The 14,812-nt window shown below is 32.7% G+C and overlaps 1 protein-coding gene across 11 annotated transcripts in view; it reads left to right on the top strand.

Moving 5' to 3' along the window:
- DMD (dystrophin) overlaps nt 1-14,812 on the top strand; it is a 2,654,855-nt gene that overhangs the window by 1,371,682 nt on the left and 1,268,361 nt on the right. For all 11 annotated transcript variants that reach the window (XM_074391460.1, XM_074391464.1, XM_074391461.1 and 8 more), the window contains one exon: nt 484-654. In XM_074391460.1, the coding sequence (XP_074247561.1) occupies nt 484-654 (171 nt within the window). The remainder of the gene's footprint in view (nt 1-483; nt 655-14,812) is intronic.

The raw sequence follows: 14,812 nt of genomic DNA, 5'->3' as shown, positions 1-14,812 counted from the left end.
CTATTAGAAAACCACTTTTTTTCTTACAATACTCAATATAATAAACAAAGAGGAACTTGAAAGTGCCAGGAAGGAATAGAGAAGTGTTCTTTAGCTACCTTCCTCCTAAGCACATACTTAGTTTATTCCACAACTGTTAATTTCAGTAATGATATAATAAGATTAGATAGAATATATTATGATAGTTACAGTAACATAGGAAAGTATCCCTATCCTTCCTGAGACTAAACATTTTAAATACATGCACCAGACTTAAGGACAGTGACCTGTATTTCTGAAATCAAAGACATTTTCATTTTACTCCTGTTTTATGGACGTTGTGATTTTTTTTTCTCCCTTTCTATTTTCTGCATGTGCTTACTCTCTCTTACTTTCTCTCTCTCTCTCTCTTTCTTGCACACTCTCTCTGTTTTGCACTCTATTTCTAACTTGACTTTCATTAATTACTAACTTCAAGTCCTATCTCTTGCTCACGGAATATAGCGTTTAAAGGCAGAACTGAATGACATACGCCCAAAGGTGGACTCTACACGTGACCAAGCAGCAAACTTGATGGCAAACCGCGGTGACCACTGCAGGAAATTAGTAGAGCCCCAAATCTCTGAGCTCAACCATCGATTTGCAGCCATTTCACACAGAATTAAGACTGGAAAGGTAGGAAGATCTACTCCAAGGTGGAAACTAGTACTAAATGATCTCTTGCGAAGGTTGCACAGTACTCTGAAAGGGGCAAGTAGACCCCACAGCAAGGTTTTCAAAAGGAAAATGAAGGCCAACATGTATTTAAGGAAATTTTACCACTGACTATAATGGGAAATAAATCAGTCTCTCTCTCTCTCTCTCTCTCTCTCTCTCTCTCTCTCTCTGTCTCTCTCTCTCTCTCTCGTCTCTCATCTCTTTCTCTCTCATCTCCTTTTTCTGCAACAGATATTCTAGAACTGCATTCTACACTGCAGTTTACATATGTACTTTCATGGGTCACCTACAGAAAAATAACAAATAGCATGCTAAAGGCCAAAAAATTAAACCAAAAAGCACACAAGTCATCCATCAAAAGAAAGCACTACTGATATATTTTGCCAAAAGCACTACTGATACAATGTTGCTTGTATGTAATGTAGATCAAATATCCAAAATGAGGCCTTGTGTGTATTCGGCACGATCTAGGGTGTTTGTACCTCTTTACTGATTGTGCAAGTGTGTGTGTTTAACTTGCTTTTGCTAGTTGCAGATACTGTGACAAAATTTTTTAGGCTATAATGAAATGCTCAAGCCATGAAAAACAATCATTGCAAAGCTTATATATATCCTAATTTTTTGTGATTTTATATGCCTATTTATATTTATACTGTTTAAGAAGAGCCAGGGGATATGGAACTTTTGCACGATAAACTTTATATTTGTGTATGATTTGATGAAGATAAAATCTTATTTAATAAGTAGTCTGCAAAAATGTATAAATATAGTATTATAGAATTGCAACTCTTGGGGAAGATTTAGAATGCCAGTAATTACCCAGAAATTTATATACTGTAGTTTGATAAATTTTCAATATATATGATATGCTTTCAAATATAAAAATGTACATAAAATCAATATATGTATTTAGGTATATAGATAATTGTTAGAAATATTCAGAAATGAGAAAATATTAAAGTATTTCTGAGAAAATATATGTCAGGTTAGTGTTGATTTCTGGAAAAATAGAAGAACACATTCAAAAAATATTTTGATAGATATAAGCAACCAGGAATACCATGGTTTCACAATTACTACACTTTCTAAGGCATTACAATGTATCATCATATTATATAATAGTACATATTTAAATTAGTTTTCAAAATAAGGATAAATGAAATGTGACATGACAAATTCTAAGTAGTTGTTTATGTGCATGACACACAATTACTCTTCAAAATTCAACTTCCCAAATTAAAAAGTTGTTAGTTTACCTTAATTCATCACAAGTTATTTTTTATATTTAACTATTTAGTTCTCTTGCACTCTCTCCATACATAGAAACCTTATATAATCGACCTTTAAAAGGCTATATTCTCTATATACAGATTGAGAGAGTACAAGAGAACTAAGGAGTTAACTGTCACAATTATATATATTGAAGTCAGTCATTATCACCTGCAAAAAAATCTGACAGGCTCTTAAAATTTGTCAGAGTATAGTTTTGAAAGAATTTATTGTTACTCACAAAGACAACTGTTTTACTTCTGAATCAATGGCTCATGTAATAACTAAACAATCTATGGAGGTTTATTTCAATCATTTAAAAATGCTACTCTTTTTCATTACTAAGATATAGACCCACACATACACATTTTAATAAATCAGTAAGCTATAGGATATTTAAGAGAAAATGGGTATTATTTTGGGATAAATTGTGTTACAAGATTGTGATTCAGAGATATTAAAAAATGGGTAGAATTTATTCTCCACCACAGACGTGACAGACCTAGCCAATACAAGTTTGTGACCAAGACAAGTTTGTGAGTTTTCATTTTATATTCTGCATGAATTTGTAAGTATACTTCTGGAAATCTTGTATAAAGTGAATCATTTGATGTACTTCTTTTATTTTCCCTACTAGAGTAAGCCATAAGACATTTCAAATGAAAAAAAAAATAATAAAACAACCTTTTTTGAGGTGGAGACTCTCTCTGTCGCCCTGGCTGGATGGAGTACAGTGGCATGACCTCGGCTCACTGCAACCTATGCCTCCAGGGATCAAGTGATTCTCCTGACTCAGCCTCCTGAGTAGTTGGGATTACAGGTGGGCACCACTACACCTGGCTAATTTTTGTATTTTTAGTAGAGATGGAGTTTCACCATGTTGGCCAGGCTGGTCTGGAACTCCTGACCTCAAGTGATCCACTGCTTTAGCCTTCCAAAGTGCTGGGATTACAGGCATGAACCACCATGCCCAGCCAAATATTTTCAATTATATATTAATAAATGAAATAATTACATGTTTACTTTTCAATGTGTTCATTTTTCTTTAAATTAGTAAAGGCAACTGAGTGTAACAGTGACCCCATTTTAGGGCTCTGAAGAGAAAATCATGCTTCAGGGCTCCATTTCTTCATGAAGAAATGGAAAACACAGAAATAAAGCATATCTGACACTTTGCTTATATATTCATTGCATCAGCTAATGGTATTGAGCTTCCATTGTGTTACAGATTGTGGTGAGAAGATACAAGGGTGTAAGATATGCATTTAAGAAATATGTATGTACAAACAAAAATGAATACTTAGTATAATCATAATATATATTTAACACCAATTTATCTTCATGGGGATGTTCAACTAATGGTGAGATAATCTCAGCAGACAGAACAATAGGTTTAGAAGGTAATCTCAGCAGAGAGAACAATGGATTTAGAAGATTGAATTTTAGGCCTAACTTTTTCAGTAGCAGCCAGAACATGGGATTTCTCTGCATATCCATTTCATTGTTTATACGATTAGGAAGTTAAAATAGATTAACATTTTTTAAAAGAAAAAGTATCCTGCCCAAAATAAAGTTATTATTTAAAATAAAATAAATTGGAAAATAATAGAGTTACTAGATGGGGGAAATATCTGCCATTGTATCTTTCTCCTTCCTGTGACTGAATTCAGGAAGTATAAGTTATGCTCATAGAGCATAGTTTTAAATTTCTGGATTAGATTAGTTCACAAATCCCCCCTAGTTCTAAAATTTGACTATTCGATACTCTTTTGTTGATTACAATAATGAATTTAAAACATTTAATGATTTGTGTGTGGTTGCTTTTAGAGTAGGAAAGTTCTGGAAGTGCTGGAAGATTTAGGGGTAGCCTTTAATCTCAAAATCAAGCTGCTTCTTCATAATAGGCGTTATACAGGATAATATTAGGTTAGAATATGACTTTTCTATGGTCCAGTCTATGTCTAAGTTGCATGGAAGAGTAACTTGGAAAAAAAATCTATGATGATAAAAAAATAAATAAAAGTAGATTAGGATTGAACACCCAGTAGATCATAAACTCATTGTAATCACTAAAATCTCAGTATAACCTTTTAAAAGTCAACTGCAAAGGGCCCTTGAATAGAGAAATAACTTATCCTGAAAATTCACTCACATCTAGATTTACTATTTGGTGAAGAATACAAAGTAAGGTACTTCCATGTCTCCAGCAAGAACTGTTCATGACAACGAATTCCAAAGCCCAGAAAGTGATGAAGTGGATCCTCAGTTAGATTGAAGACTTGTCTGTCCAAGTACAGCTCCCTGTAATGTTAATTTTGGCCCTCAATGAGGAGAGTATGGGGAGAGCAAAAAGTCCTTAACTTGAAGCCACAAGACCTGCTTCGAATACTAGCCGAGCACATTACTACTTACTGATTTTGGATATTCCACTTTACCTCTCAGAGCCTCATTTCTAGCTACAAAGTTAGGGAGATGTTGCCTGTTTTATTTTAACCAAAAGATTGTAATGATGATCAAATGATGTACTATATGTACCAACATACATTTAAAATCTATGAAATGGTTAAAAATCATTAACATCAATAATTATTTCCATTGTTATGTATATTAGACTTGGATGGCCAAATTTGGGGTGTTGAGACAAAATCTCATGGGAAAAAAATGGAAGAATAGCTGATTTCTTATGGTCTCTGCTGTAATGGACTGGAGTCAGAAAATCATGTCTTTGCTATTTTCATGGCAAGGACTAGCCTTAAAGATAATCAACTGGATGAATTTAAGAAGTACTAGGGAGTTCAGTTTGTCCCAAATATGCCCCTTAAAATACATAAAAATACTGCCTATTCTCATTTTATTTAGGTTACCTAAGAGTATCCCAATGGCTTTGCAAAAGCTTGATTTTTTCTAATTTATATGAAATCAGTGAGAGGAAATGGCAGTTTTAATGGGGAGGATCAGAAATATAACAGTGAATCAGAGATAATATTAGAACCCTGAATAAAATTGATAGAATCAATGAAGAGAGTCCTTGTCTCAACTGTCTGTGTTTTAGGACATGTGAGCACAGTGGCATGGCTGAGGGCAAGGGGATACTATCAGGAAAATAAGGTGATAAGAGACAAAAGTATAGAAAGGGGCAAGGAAAGGCAAAAATAAACTGATAACTTACTCCCGTTGCTTATGACAGTTCTGCCCCTCTCTGTCCTTCTAGAAGCCAAGCTGGAGAAGGGGAGTCAACAATTTGGGAGTAGTGATAGTTGAGGTAGATCTAAAAGAACTCATGAAGGAAGACTTGAGAAAAGGGCTTAATCAGGATGAATTCTCATCAACCATATAAATTATTTTCCCATAACAGTGTTTGGTACTGTGCAGGATCTATTGCTAGGTAAGATATGTTGAGTTCAAGGAGCTTACTGTTTCATGGTGGAGCAAGATGTATTCATGGATAGTGAATTGAGAGTAAGTGCATGGTAAGAGAATTTAGCAGCCAGTTCAGCAACACAGAGGAGGTAACAATTCAGCATAAACCTATGAGAAAGCTTAGGAGCATACAGTGTGTTCAGTGAAGAGTGAGTTCAGTTAGCTTTCAGAATAGAGGGCATGGAAGATAAAACTTAGTTGTGGGTGATAAGGTTGAAGATTATGGTTAGACACAGTATGAAGAGGTCATGGGCAGCCAGACTAATTGTTCATGCTTAATTCAGTATGTGATGAAGAGTCCTTGATGTGGGTGCATGTGTGTGTGTGTGTGTGTGTGTGTGTGTGTGTGTGTGTGTTTATGCATGCACTGTTGAAACTGAATAATGACGTGAAGTTTGGGAGCTGTTGCAGTAGTCTAGATGAGATGCACTGATGACCTCAAATGAAAGAATAGCTATGGGAATGGAAAGGAATTGTCATTCTAGGGCAGGGACTCGAAATTTTCTTATGCACTTGGATGGATTGTTAAAACCAGTGTACTGGGCCCCACACTCAGAGGTTCTGACTCACTAAGTCTGGGGTGGAGCACAAGAGTTTGCATTTCTAACATTTTTCTAGCTCAGATACATGCTAAAGATCTAGGGACCACACTTAGAGAACTGCTGCTCTAGAGATATTTAGAGGTAGCCTAGAGTTAAGTCATTACATATGAGGTGCCAAGAAGATGATAAACTCAAAAGTGACTCAGAATTTAACTCTGATTGAGTAGGAAAGTCTGCACATAAATTTCAATAATAGGCCTGGTGTTTTGGCTCACACCTGTAATCTCAGCACTTTGGGAGGCCAAGGCAGGCAGATCACTTGAGGTCAGGAGTTTGAGACCAATCTGGCCAGCATGGCAATCTCCCTCCCTACTAAAAATACAAACATTGGCCAAGCATGGTGGCAGGTGTCTGTAATCCCAGCTACTTGGAAGGCTGAAGAGGGGAATCTATTGAACCCAGGAGACAGAGGTTGCAGTGAGCTGAGACTGCGACACTGCACTCCAGGCTGGGTGACAGAGTAAGACTCCATCTCAAAAAAAAAAATAAATAAATAAATAAAAATAAATAAATTTCAATAATAAAAAATGCATCGTTATATATATATATATATATATATATATATATATTTTTTTTTTTTTTTTTTTTTTTTTTTTGAGACGGAGTTTCGCTCTTGTTACCCAGGCTGGAGTGCAATGGCGCGATCTCGGCTCACCACAACCTCCGCCTCCTGGGTTCAGGCAATTCTCCTGCCTCAGCCTCCTGAGTAGCTGGGATTACAGGCACGTGCCACCATGCCCAGCTAATTTTTTTTTTGTATTTTTAGTAGAGACGGGGTTTCACCATGTTGACCAGGATGGTCTCGATCTCTTGACCTCGTGATCCACCCGCCTCGGCCTCCCAAAGTGCTGGGATTACAGGCTTGAGCCACCGCGCCCGGCTGCATCGTTATATTTTTATGTTGTAATACTTAGTTGTAAAATAATTTTGACTAAAACTTCAGGTATGTCCTATTAATAAAGGCAATTGTTACAAAATATTAGGAAATTTTTACATAAAATTTGCTTAGATTGTATGTTTCTAGAGATTTAGATATACTTTACTGTTTTAAGGAGCTGAAATGTTAAATTATTTATTCTGAAATTGATGCTAACCAGAAAAAAGTGAAATTATTTTCTGACTTTGATCCTTTACTAAGACTTATATGCTATGGGATATATGTACCATATGTTCTTTAACTTCCATATGGGCCTTGAAAATTGCTACTAAAATTCATGTAGCGGTTTCTATATATATGTATTACAACTGTCATATGAAATTTAGACAATCGAGCATCAAATACTTAAATATTCATAGTTTGATTGCTGCAATAATTATAAATTATCGTTTTTGTTTTGTTTTGTTTTGTTTTTTACTTTCAATCAGTGTCAGAAGATATAAAAGTAATAATTCTTCGGATAAGAGACTCTCACGAGTTTATAGGAAGCTATGAGAGATCCAGTGACTTTCCCATGTAATGTAGAATATATCAAGAAAAAAAAAAAACATGATTGGGCCTAATTTATCTTAAGATACAGTTCGATATGGGGAAAATAATTAAAGAGTGATTTAATTATTTTGTCTCTCCTAAACATCAATGGGAAATAAATGATGCATTTTATACAGGTGATCTGGAAAGTCAAATGAAGATTTATTGGTTTTAAAAATTCAATTAAAGTTTACTTTTTTGTAGTCAGTTTTATTAATGCAAATATATTGATGTTTCCACATCCACAGTCTCTTTCCGATTATGTTATAACTTCACACCTTCTCTGATGGAAAATAATATTGTTTGTTAATTGGCACAGTTATTCCTGCTATATATAAATATTCTTCTTTTAATTTTTATAGGTATATCGTAGGTATAGAAATATTCATTTTTAGTACCATTTTCTCCAAAAAATAAACAGATGAAAACTTAGGTGAAGATTTGTAAATATTGCATAATTGGTAGAGCATTAAATATGTAATATGTACAACGAATATCTTCACATAATAGTAACAAATTAATACTCAAATTCTATAATATCTGCTAATTTTAATTTATTAAAATGAATAAGAAATGAACATAACAACAGAATTTTTGTGCTAGCCTATTTTTCCACATGTGTAATTGGTTATCCCTATAACAAGGTTAATTCCATTGAAAGTTTGCTAATAAATCCCTTTGATAATCATGTAAAATATTTTTAAAGTAGATGGGTAATTGAGTTTGGTGAGCAGTGTCATTTGATAAAACTATTTGGCTCTTGTTAGCATAACATTTGAAATAATTAAAGCTATTTGTTGAATCTTGATTATTCTCTTTTGATAAAGGAAAATTAGTCCCCTGATCAGTATCAGTAGATGGAAAGCAATTTTGCATTGGACCAGAGACTTTTAGATATTTATAGGAGGTTATGAGAGAGTCAATGAGTTGCCCAAGTTCTCATAGTTAGAAAATATCAGATCTCAGTCCACTGTTTTGTCCACTTCAATATGCTGACTCAGCATAGTTTATTGCCTCTATGTCATCAAATATTTATTGTTGGTCTACTGTGTGTTAGTATAAATGTATCAAATTTTACTTCAAATACAGTGATTTAATTACTCGTTTTGTTAAAAATTAAAAGAACAAAAGGTGGAATGGAGTAAGAAATGAAAGAAGGAAGGGGAAATGGAAGAAATAAAAAAGGGAAACAAAAACCTAAGTAAATAAAAAAAAGTTTAAAATGCAAAATTACTTAAAGGGTTATGTTTTTGCTTTTATTTCCCTCATATATTTTAGTTTATTTCTTCCCCTTTTAATTCATTTGCTACTCCAAAACTCATGTAATTATGAAATAGAGAAATATTCTAAGTTAAACTTTATAAAATGTAGGCAGTAGGCAGCAGATTCTTGACCCATCAATAGACTTTGCATCCAGTTTTAAAATGTGTAAGTATGAAATTAACTTCATCAATTCAAAATCAATTGAAATCTGGGTAATATCCTCTAATTAGCCTCACAAATCAGTCACATTTTCACATTTTTATCAAAGCATTAAAGGTAAACTAGTATCAAAAGAATGCAACCAATGAAATGTCACTGTTTGGAGTCCATTTATTTAATTTAAAAAATAGTATTGCTTACATTTTCTTGTAGTTTGCTCTAATAACTTTAATAGAATACATTTATAAATCATATTTTAAATATTTGTTCTAGTATACATGTAGTATCTTTCCAGTACTTACTTATTTTTATAAGTTCTTTTCCTCTACAGATAGAATGATGTGAAATAACTCTTCATATCATATCAGTAGTCTGTCTTTTCAGTATTATAGGGTGTTTCTTGTCTTTGAATTTTTTCATTTTGGTTTCCATGAATTATTATTTCTCTATACCAATATTGTAATGATAAATAAATTTTAAAAGCTGCAGAATGAAAAAAGGAGACTGATTGATTTGAAACAATTTGAAACCAATCTGTAGCACTTGGATTATTTATTTTCAATTTAGATTTCAGTGTGATTTGAATATCGCAGTAATTTATCATGATTACTAAGATTCCATAGTCTAGATTAACAAATGTTTACTTGCTGTCTGTGTAAACACAGTCATAATTATGCTAGTGTTTCTATGCATGCCAAAGTAATATTTAACCAAGGAAAGCTTCCATTTTAAAACTAATAAACTGTATCTGAGTAATTTTGAATGCTTTCAATTTACAATGAATCAGTTTGTAATTGATCTTGCTTTTCTTTAGTCTGTTATTCTTTGTTAACTTGTTATAAAAGTCAGCTTTAATGCCAAAACTTCAACAAAGCCTTAAATTTCATTAGTCCTTAAATAATCCAACAAAGCACAATTAATAGTTGTTAAGCAATTTGAAACATTAAAAAAAATCAAGGAAAACAAAGTGTTGTCTTTCTCAGTTTCTCTGTCTCTTCTTTATGTGTCCATTTATCCATTTATTAAACTTCCCTGTGTTCTAATTTATATGTATTTTGTATGACTGCACAGTCATGCTAAAACTCTTAAAATGAAAAGGTAAGTAAAAACGTAAAGTGTCTAAAACCTATGCTTGGTATATACTTTCTCCTACAATATTATAACTTTTGTTTGATTATTTTCTATATATCTAAAACCTATCTTGTGTGCACTGTCTAACATTGTGTGATTTAATTGTGATACTAGTTCTTTTGTGATCTATTTTCCTTAAAGTCAATACAAGTAATTTACCCAATAATTAAGATGATTTATCAGTTATTGCTTTCAACTGCTTTAGACAATGTATCATAATTCCCAATTAAAAAGCAGGCATGATATACTTCCTGTTTTAAAATTTGGTGAGTCAAGAGTGAGCTATTAAATTATAGACATGTTCTTTTTATATATTTTCTTTATAAAGTTGCATAAGAATTCCAAGTTACAAAGACAGTGAAGACCAAGGAATGATGTGTAAAGTTTTATTTGGGTGGGAAAGTGTTTTCTATTTTGGAACTGGCATAACTTAATGGTGAACTAGTGAGCTCTTAAGAAAAGCAGCGAATTTTTTCAACTCTTTCTGTCCAAAGACCATTAATCATATTGATGTCAGATGGATGGTACTATCCTGCCAATAACCCAGCTAAAATAATTGGTTTGATAACTTATTTAAAATTGGTCACTGGTTAATTAAATTAATAAATAGGTAGTCCTAAAACTACTGATAAATGTAATAAGCACCTTTTCTGTATAAGATAAAAGGCAATGTTTTCAGTGGAAAACACAGACTAGTATAAGACATATTCCCAACTTTAAGGACTGAAAATTTATTTAGAGAGACAAAGCATATATCCCTGAAAGCCAAATAATATTATATTGAAGTCTCTAAGAAATTACTGCAACACAACCTAAGATACACATAAACAAAACGCCAATCCTACTCCTATAGGTTTTCCTATACCCCGAGGACTGCCTGAAAATTTCACTCAGAAAACATAATGCGAGACAGTAAGACTGACATTGTAAGAATAATCCAAATTCACCAAAAATTATTAAACAAAACCTCACTATTTTATTAAAAGTAATAATGAGCTATTGATTATTTTCAATGTTATAATTATACGAGTTAATGTAGACCTATACTGCCTAATACAGTGGTCATGAACCACATGTAACCACTGAGCTTTAGAAATGTCGCTACTCCAAGTTAAGATGTATAAATAAGTATAAAATATGTGTGGGTTTTGAAGACAGCATGAAAAAGTGAATGTAAAATATTCATATTTTTATATTGATTATGAGTTTATATGATAATATTTTGGACAGATCAGTATAATGAAATCATTAAAATTAATTTTATCTTTTTTTACTATGGCAGGTAGAATATTTAAAATTATATATATGGCTTGTATTATATTTCTATTCGGCTGCACTACTATAAAATTCTACTTGAATTTAGAGATGAGAACTTTCTGTAAGGTTATAAAATTTTAAGAAAATGTCCATGTGAAAAGGATCTTGTTTCTAAAATGTGACTGAATACATCATCATCTAGCCTCTGCTTTTGAACATGTAGTATTACTTCAAAATCAGTGTTTTTAATAAATTGTAATTCTGATCAGATGTTTTTATATAAACCTAAAAGTTTAGGCTCCAAATAATTTCTGCCCACTGACTCTAGTTATTTACTTTGAAACTACACAAAATAAAAGCACTCAAATGCTTAATCTTCATAATTTTTTAACAAAATGCAGAGTAGTCTTTTATTGGAAAATCTAGACCCTACATATTGAACTGAAGAAGTCCAATTTTCCATTATATTTTCTGAATAATTAGTTACTCATTTTTTGGTAGTGTCTGCTAAAACCCTTTTTACATCTTTCCCCTTCTTTGTGTTTACCTGGTGGTATCATGTTGCTTAGCATTTGAGCAGCAGTTAACATACATACTCATATGATGCTATCCATTCAGGTCTTTTGAAATTTCTACATAGAAATTGTGTTATTTAAAATTTCATATCATTAAAAAAAAACTCCTTGAAATGTCTGTTTTGCCTCTCAATTATTAGTCATTTGTTCACTTATTTTTTCAGGAATTGTGTGCTAAAGAATATTTACTATATACCAGGAATGACTCTAGGTTGAACATGAGAAGCTCATCTCCATGGGATGTGTAGGGAACACATCCCACTGACTATATCTGTTGTATGCCTTTTGTATCTCCAAATAATTCCTGATTTAAAAAGAAACTGCATGCAGCAAACTAAATGCAAGGCTATGAGATCACTTTCTACATTGCAGCAGATTAATTAATCATTGGTTTTGTTTTTCAGAATTATGTAACTTTACCAAACTGGAATCTAAAATCCTCCACATTCACCATTACAGTTTTATGATTTTGTCAAATCCTTTGGTAAAATAAACACTAATTATATCAATAAGCATTTATTTTATCCTTTAAACCCATAGATTTCACAGGAGGAGAGGCTTGAACTGAGCCAATGGATGAGTAGGATTTTGAGAGGAGGCAAATAAGATCCAAGATTTATAGAGGATGAATTTATATTAGATGAATGCATCAAATTTTGAGATAAAATAATAGTAGCCAACATTTATTAAGCTTTTCTTGTATACAAGATACTGTTCTAGCATATTTGATCCTAGTAGCAGCCCTGTGAGGTAGAAATTCATCTTATCTCCATGTTACAAATAAAGAACCTGAGGCTTAATGAGGATAAATAACTTGTCTAAGTTCTCTCAGCTAGTAAACGGTAGAGCCCAGATTCAATCCATCCATTCTCATTCAGAAGTTTGTGTTCTGCACCAGAAGATGAAAAGCATTCTAAGGGTCGTGAGGGAGGCATAACAGAAGATCACCAAATGGCCTACAATAAAAAAATGCTATATTGGGAACACCTAAATAAGGCTGGAAGTCTTTGGGGCAAGATTAGGGGAAGTCTTCACTGCTATGCTGGAGTTTGGACTTTATTCTATTTTTACCCAGTAGATGCAGAAGTTTCCTCGGAAAATAAATAGCATAATGAAAGAAAGGTTTTTGAAACATACTAAGCTGATCATTGTGCACAGGCTGCAACTGGTTTGGCTGAAAGGAGATTTTACATCCATTCAAAGCTTATTGCTTTAGTTTTGTGTGAGGACCATGAAAGATGGAGTCTCTGGGAATACAAAGCAAGTGGATTATGCAAGTCAATTGAAACTTACTTGATATTTATTATATTAGAGTGAAATGTTCAAGAGTAACATGACTTACATTTTACGCCTGAATGACTGAGAGAAATGGTCTTCTATTAACGGAACTAGGGAAGTTTTTGTTGTAAGTAGTTTGGGGGAAAAATAATGAACTTCATTCTACACTTGTCGAACTTGCAGTGAAAATTCAGCTGGCTATTGGAGAGTCTAGGTGGGAATTCAAAAGTGAGATAACAGCTTAGGGTGAAGATTTGGAAGATATAAAAATCATTACATTTATAAAAAAATTATATCTTAAATTCATAAAAGTTAAATTCATGGAGAGATGAGCTAGAAAAGCAGCAGTTGGAATAAAACAGGTAAATCTGACTGCAAATAGACCTATGTTCTTCTGATATCCAAGTATGCAATTTATTTTAAACAGCATTTATCACTATATATTCACAAAATCACATAGAACACAGTTGCTCTCATTAAATATTAGCAAATGTGAACAACCATTTAATAACATAAAATATCACCAAATTGTTATTGGATAGTTATGATGCCAAAGGATGTTAATCTTTTTACTTTTACTATCATCTAAATAATGTATGTTTTAAAGTACAGTAGTTGCTAATTCAGAAGTTGAAACATTCTTTAAGCATGTTTATAGTAGTACCAATCTATGCTGGTTCAAGTAACTCTTACAATATTTCAAATGACAAATAAGCATCAGGATTTAAAAACTGGTACCATAATAGGTCTTAAACTTATCTCATAACTCATTTCTGGGGTGTGTAGAAATACCTAGAAGATACGTGGTTATTCCTGTTGCTTATGAGCATCATGTCCTCATGAATAGCTTTTGATTATTCACTTCTTCGATAGTAACAGATTGCGTTTAGATATTTAGTTTTTCCTTTACACTTATCCGTATTGTCCCCCAGAATTTGCCAACTAACAAAAATTCAACCTCTGCCTGAGAATGTGACTGGGGAAAGTACATTCATCAAGTGGGGACCAGACTTGATGAATGTAATCATCCTGGCATAAGACACCGGGGGGTTATCCCTGAATTGGTTTTACAAAAGTAAAGTTTTAGCTCTGAAAGGAAATCAGATATCTGTGTGTCATTTATGGATTTGCAAAAGTTATCACATATTAAATATTTTCTAGTGTTTAATGGAAAGAAATACAGAATAAAGATCGAGAGAGTATCCATGTATTTTATTAACAGAATTTTAATCTAATAACTAGATCTTGCCTCCTTTTTTTGAATATATATTTAATTTTCCATGTCTTTTCACTTATCACTCCTTCTCAGGGGTTTTGTTTAGAAAATCTAGGGATTTAAGTTTCCGCTGGTCATTATCAATTCAAAAGTAAAGAAATTTTGATGTTTCTGAGGTTGAAAAGCATAGATTCTTTATGTGAAATATATTGGGTTCATTCATTTGAATTTATTTGCGCCAACAAACAAAACTGTTCCTAAGGCAAGTTAATGGCATTGTTTGTCTTAGAAGAGAGCATGCTTATCAATTTTGCTGTGCTAAAAATGTCGTTTAAAACATATGAGCAGATTGCCATGTAGTTTTTCTAAGGATAAGATGACAATTCTACATTTCTACCTGAGGTTACTATTATTTGATGAACGAGGCAATTTCCGATAAGACATATTTACCCAAATGTATTTATGTCAGAATATTTAA

This window comes from Saimiri boliviensis, chromosome X, assembly GCF_048565385.1.
Source record: "Saimiri boliviensis isolate mSaiBol1 chromosome X, mSaiBol1.pri, whole genome shotgun sequence".
Classification (NCBI taxonomy): domain Eukaryota; kingdom Metazoa; phylum Chordata; class Mammalia; order Primates; family Cebidae; genus Saimiri; species Saimiri boliviensis.
Note: the sequence above shows the minus strand (reverse complement) of the source record. Positions and strands in the feature narration are given on the sequence as shown.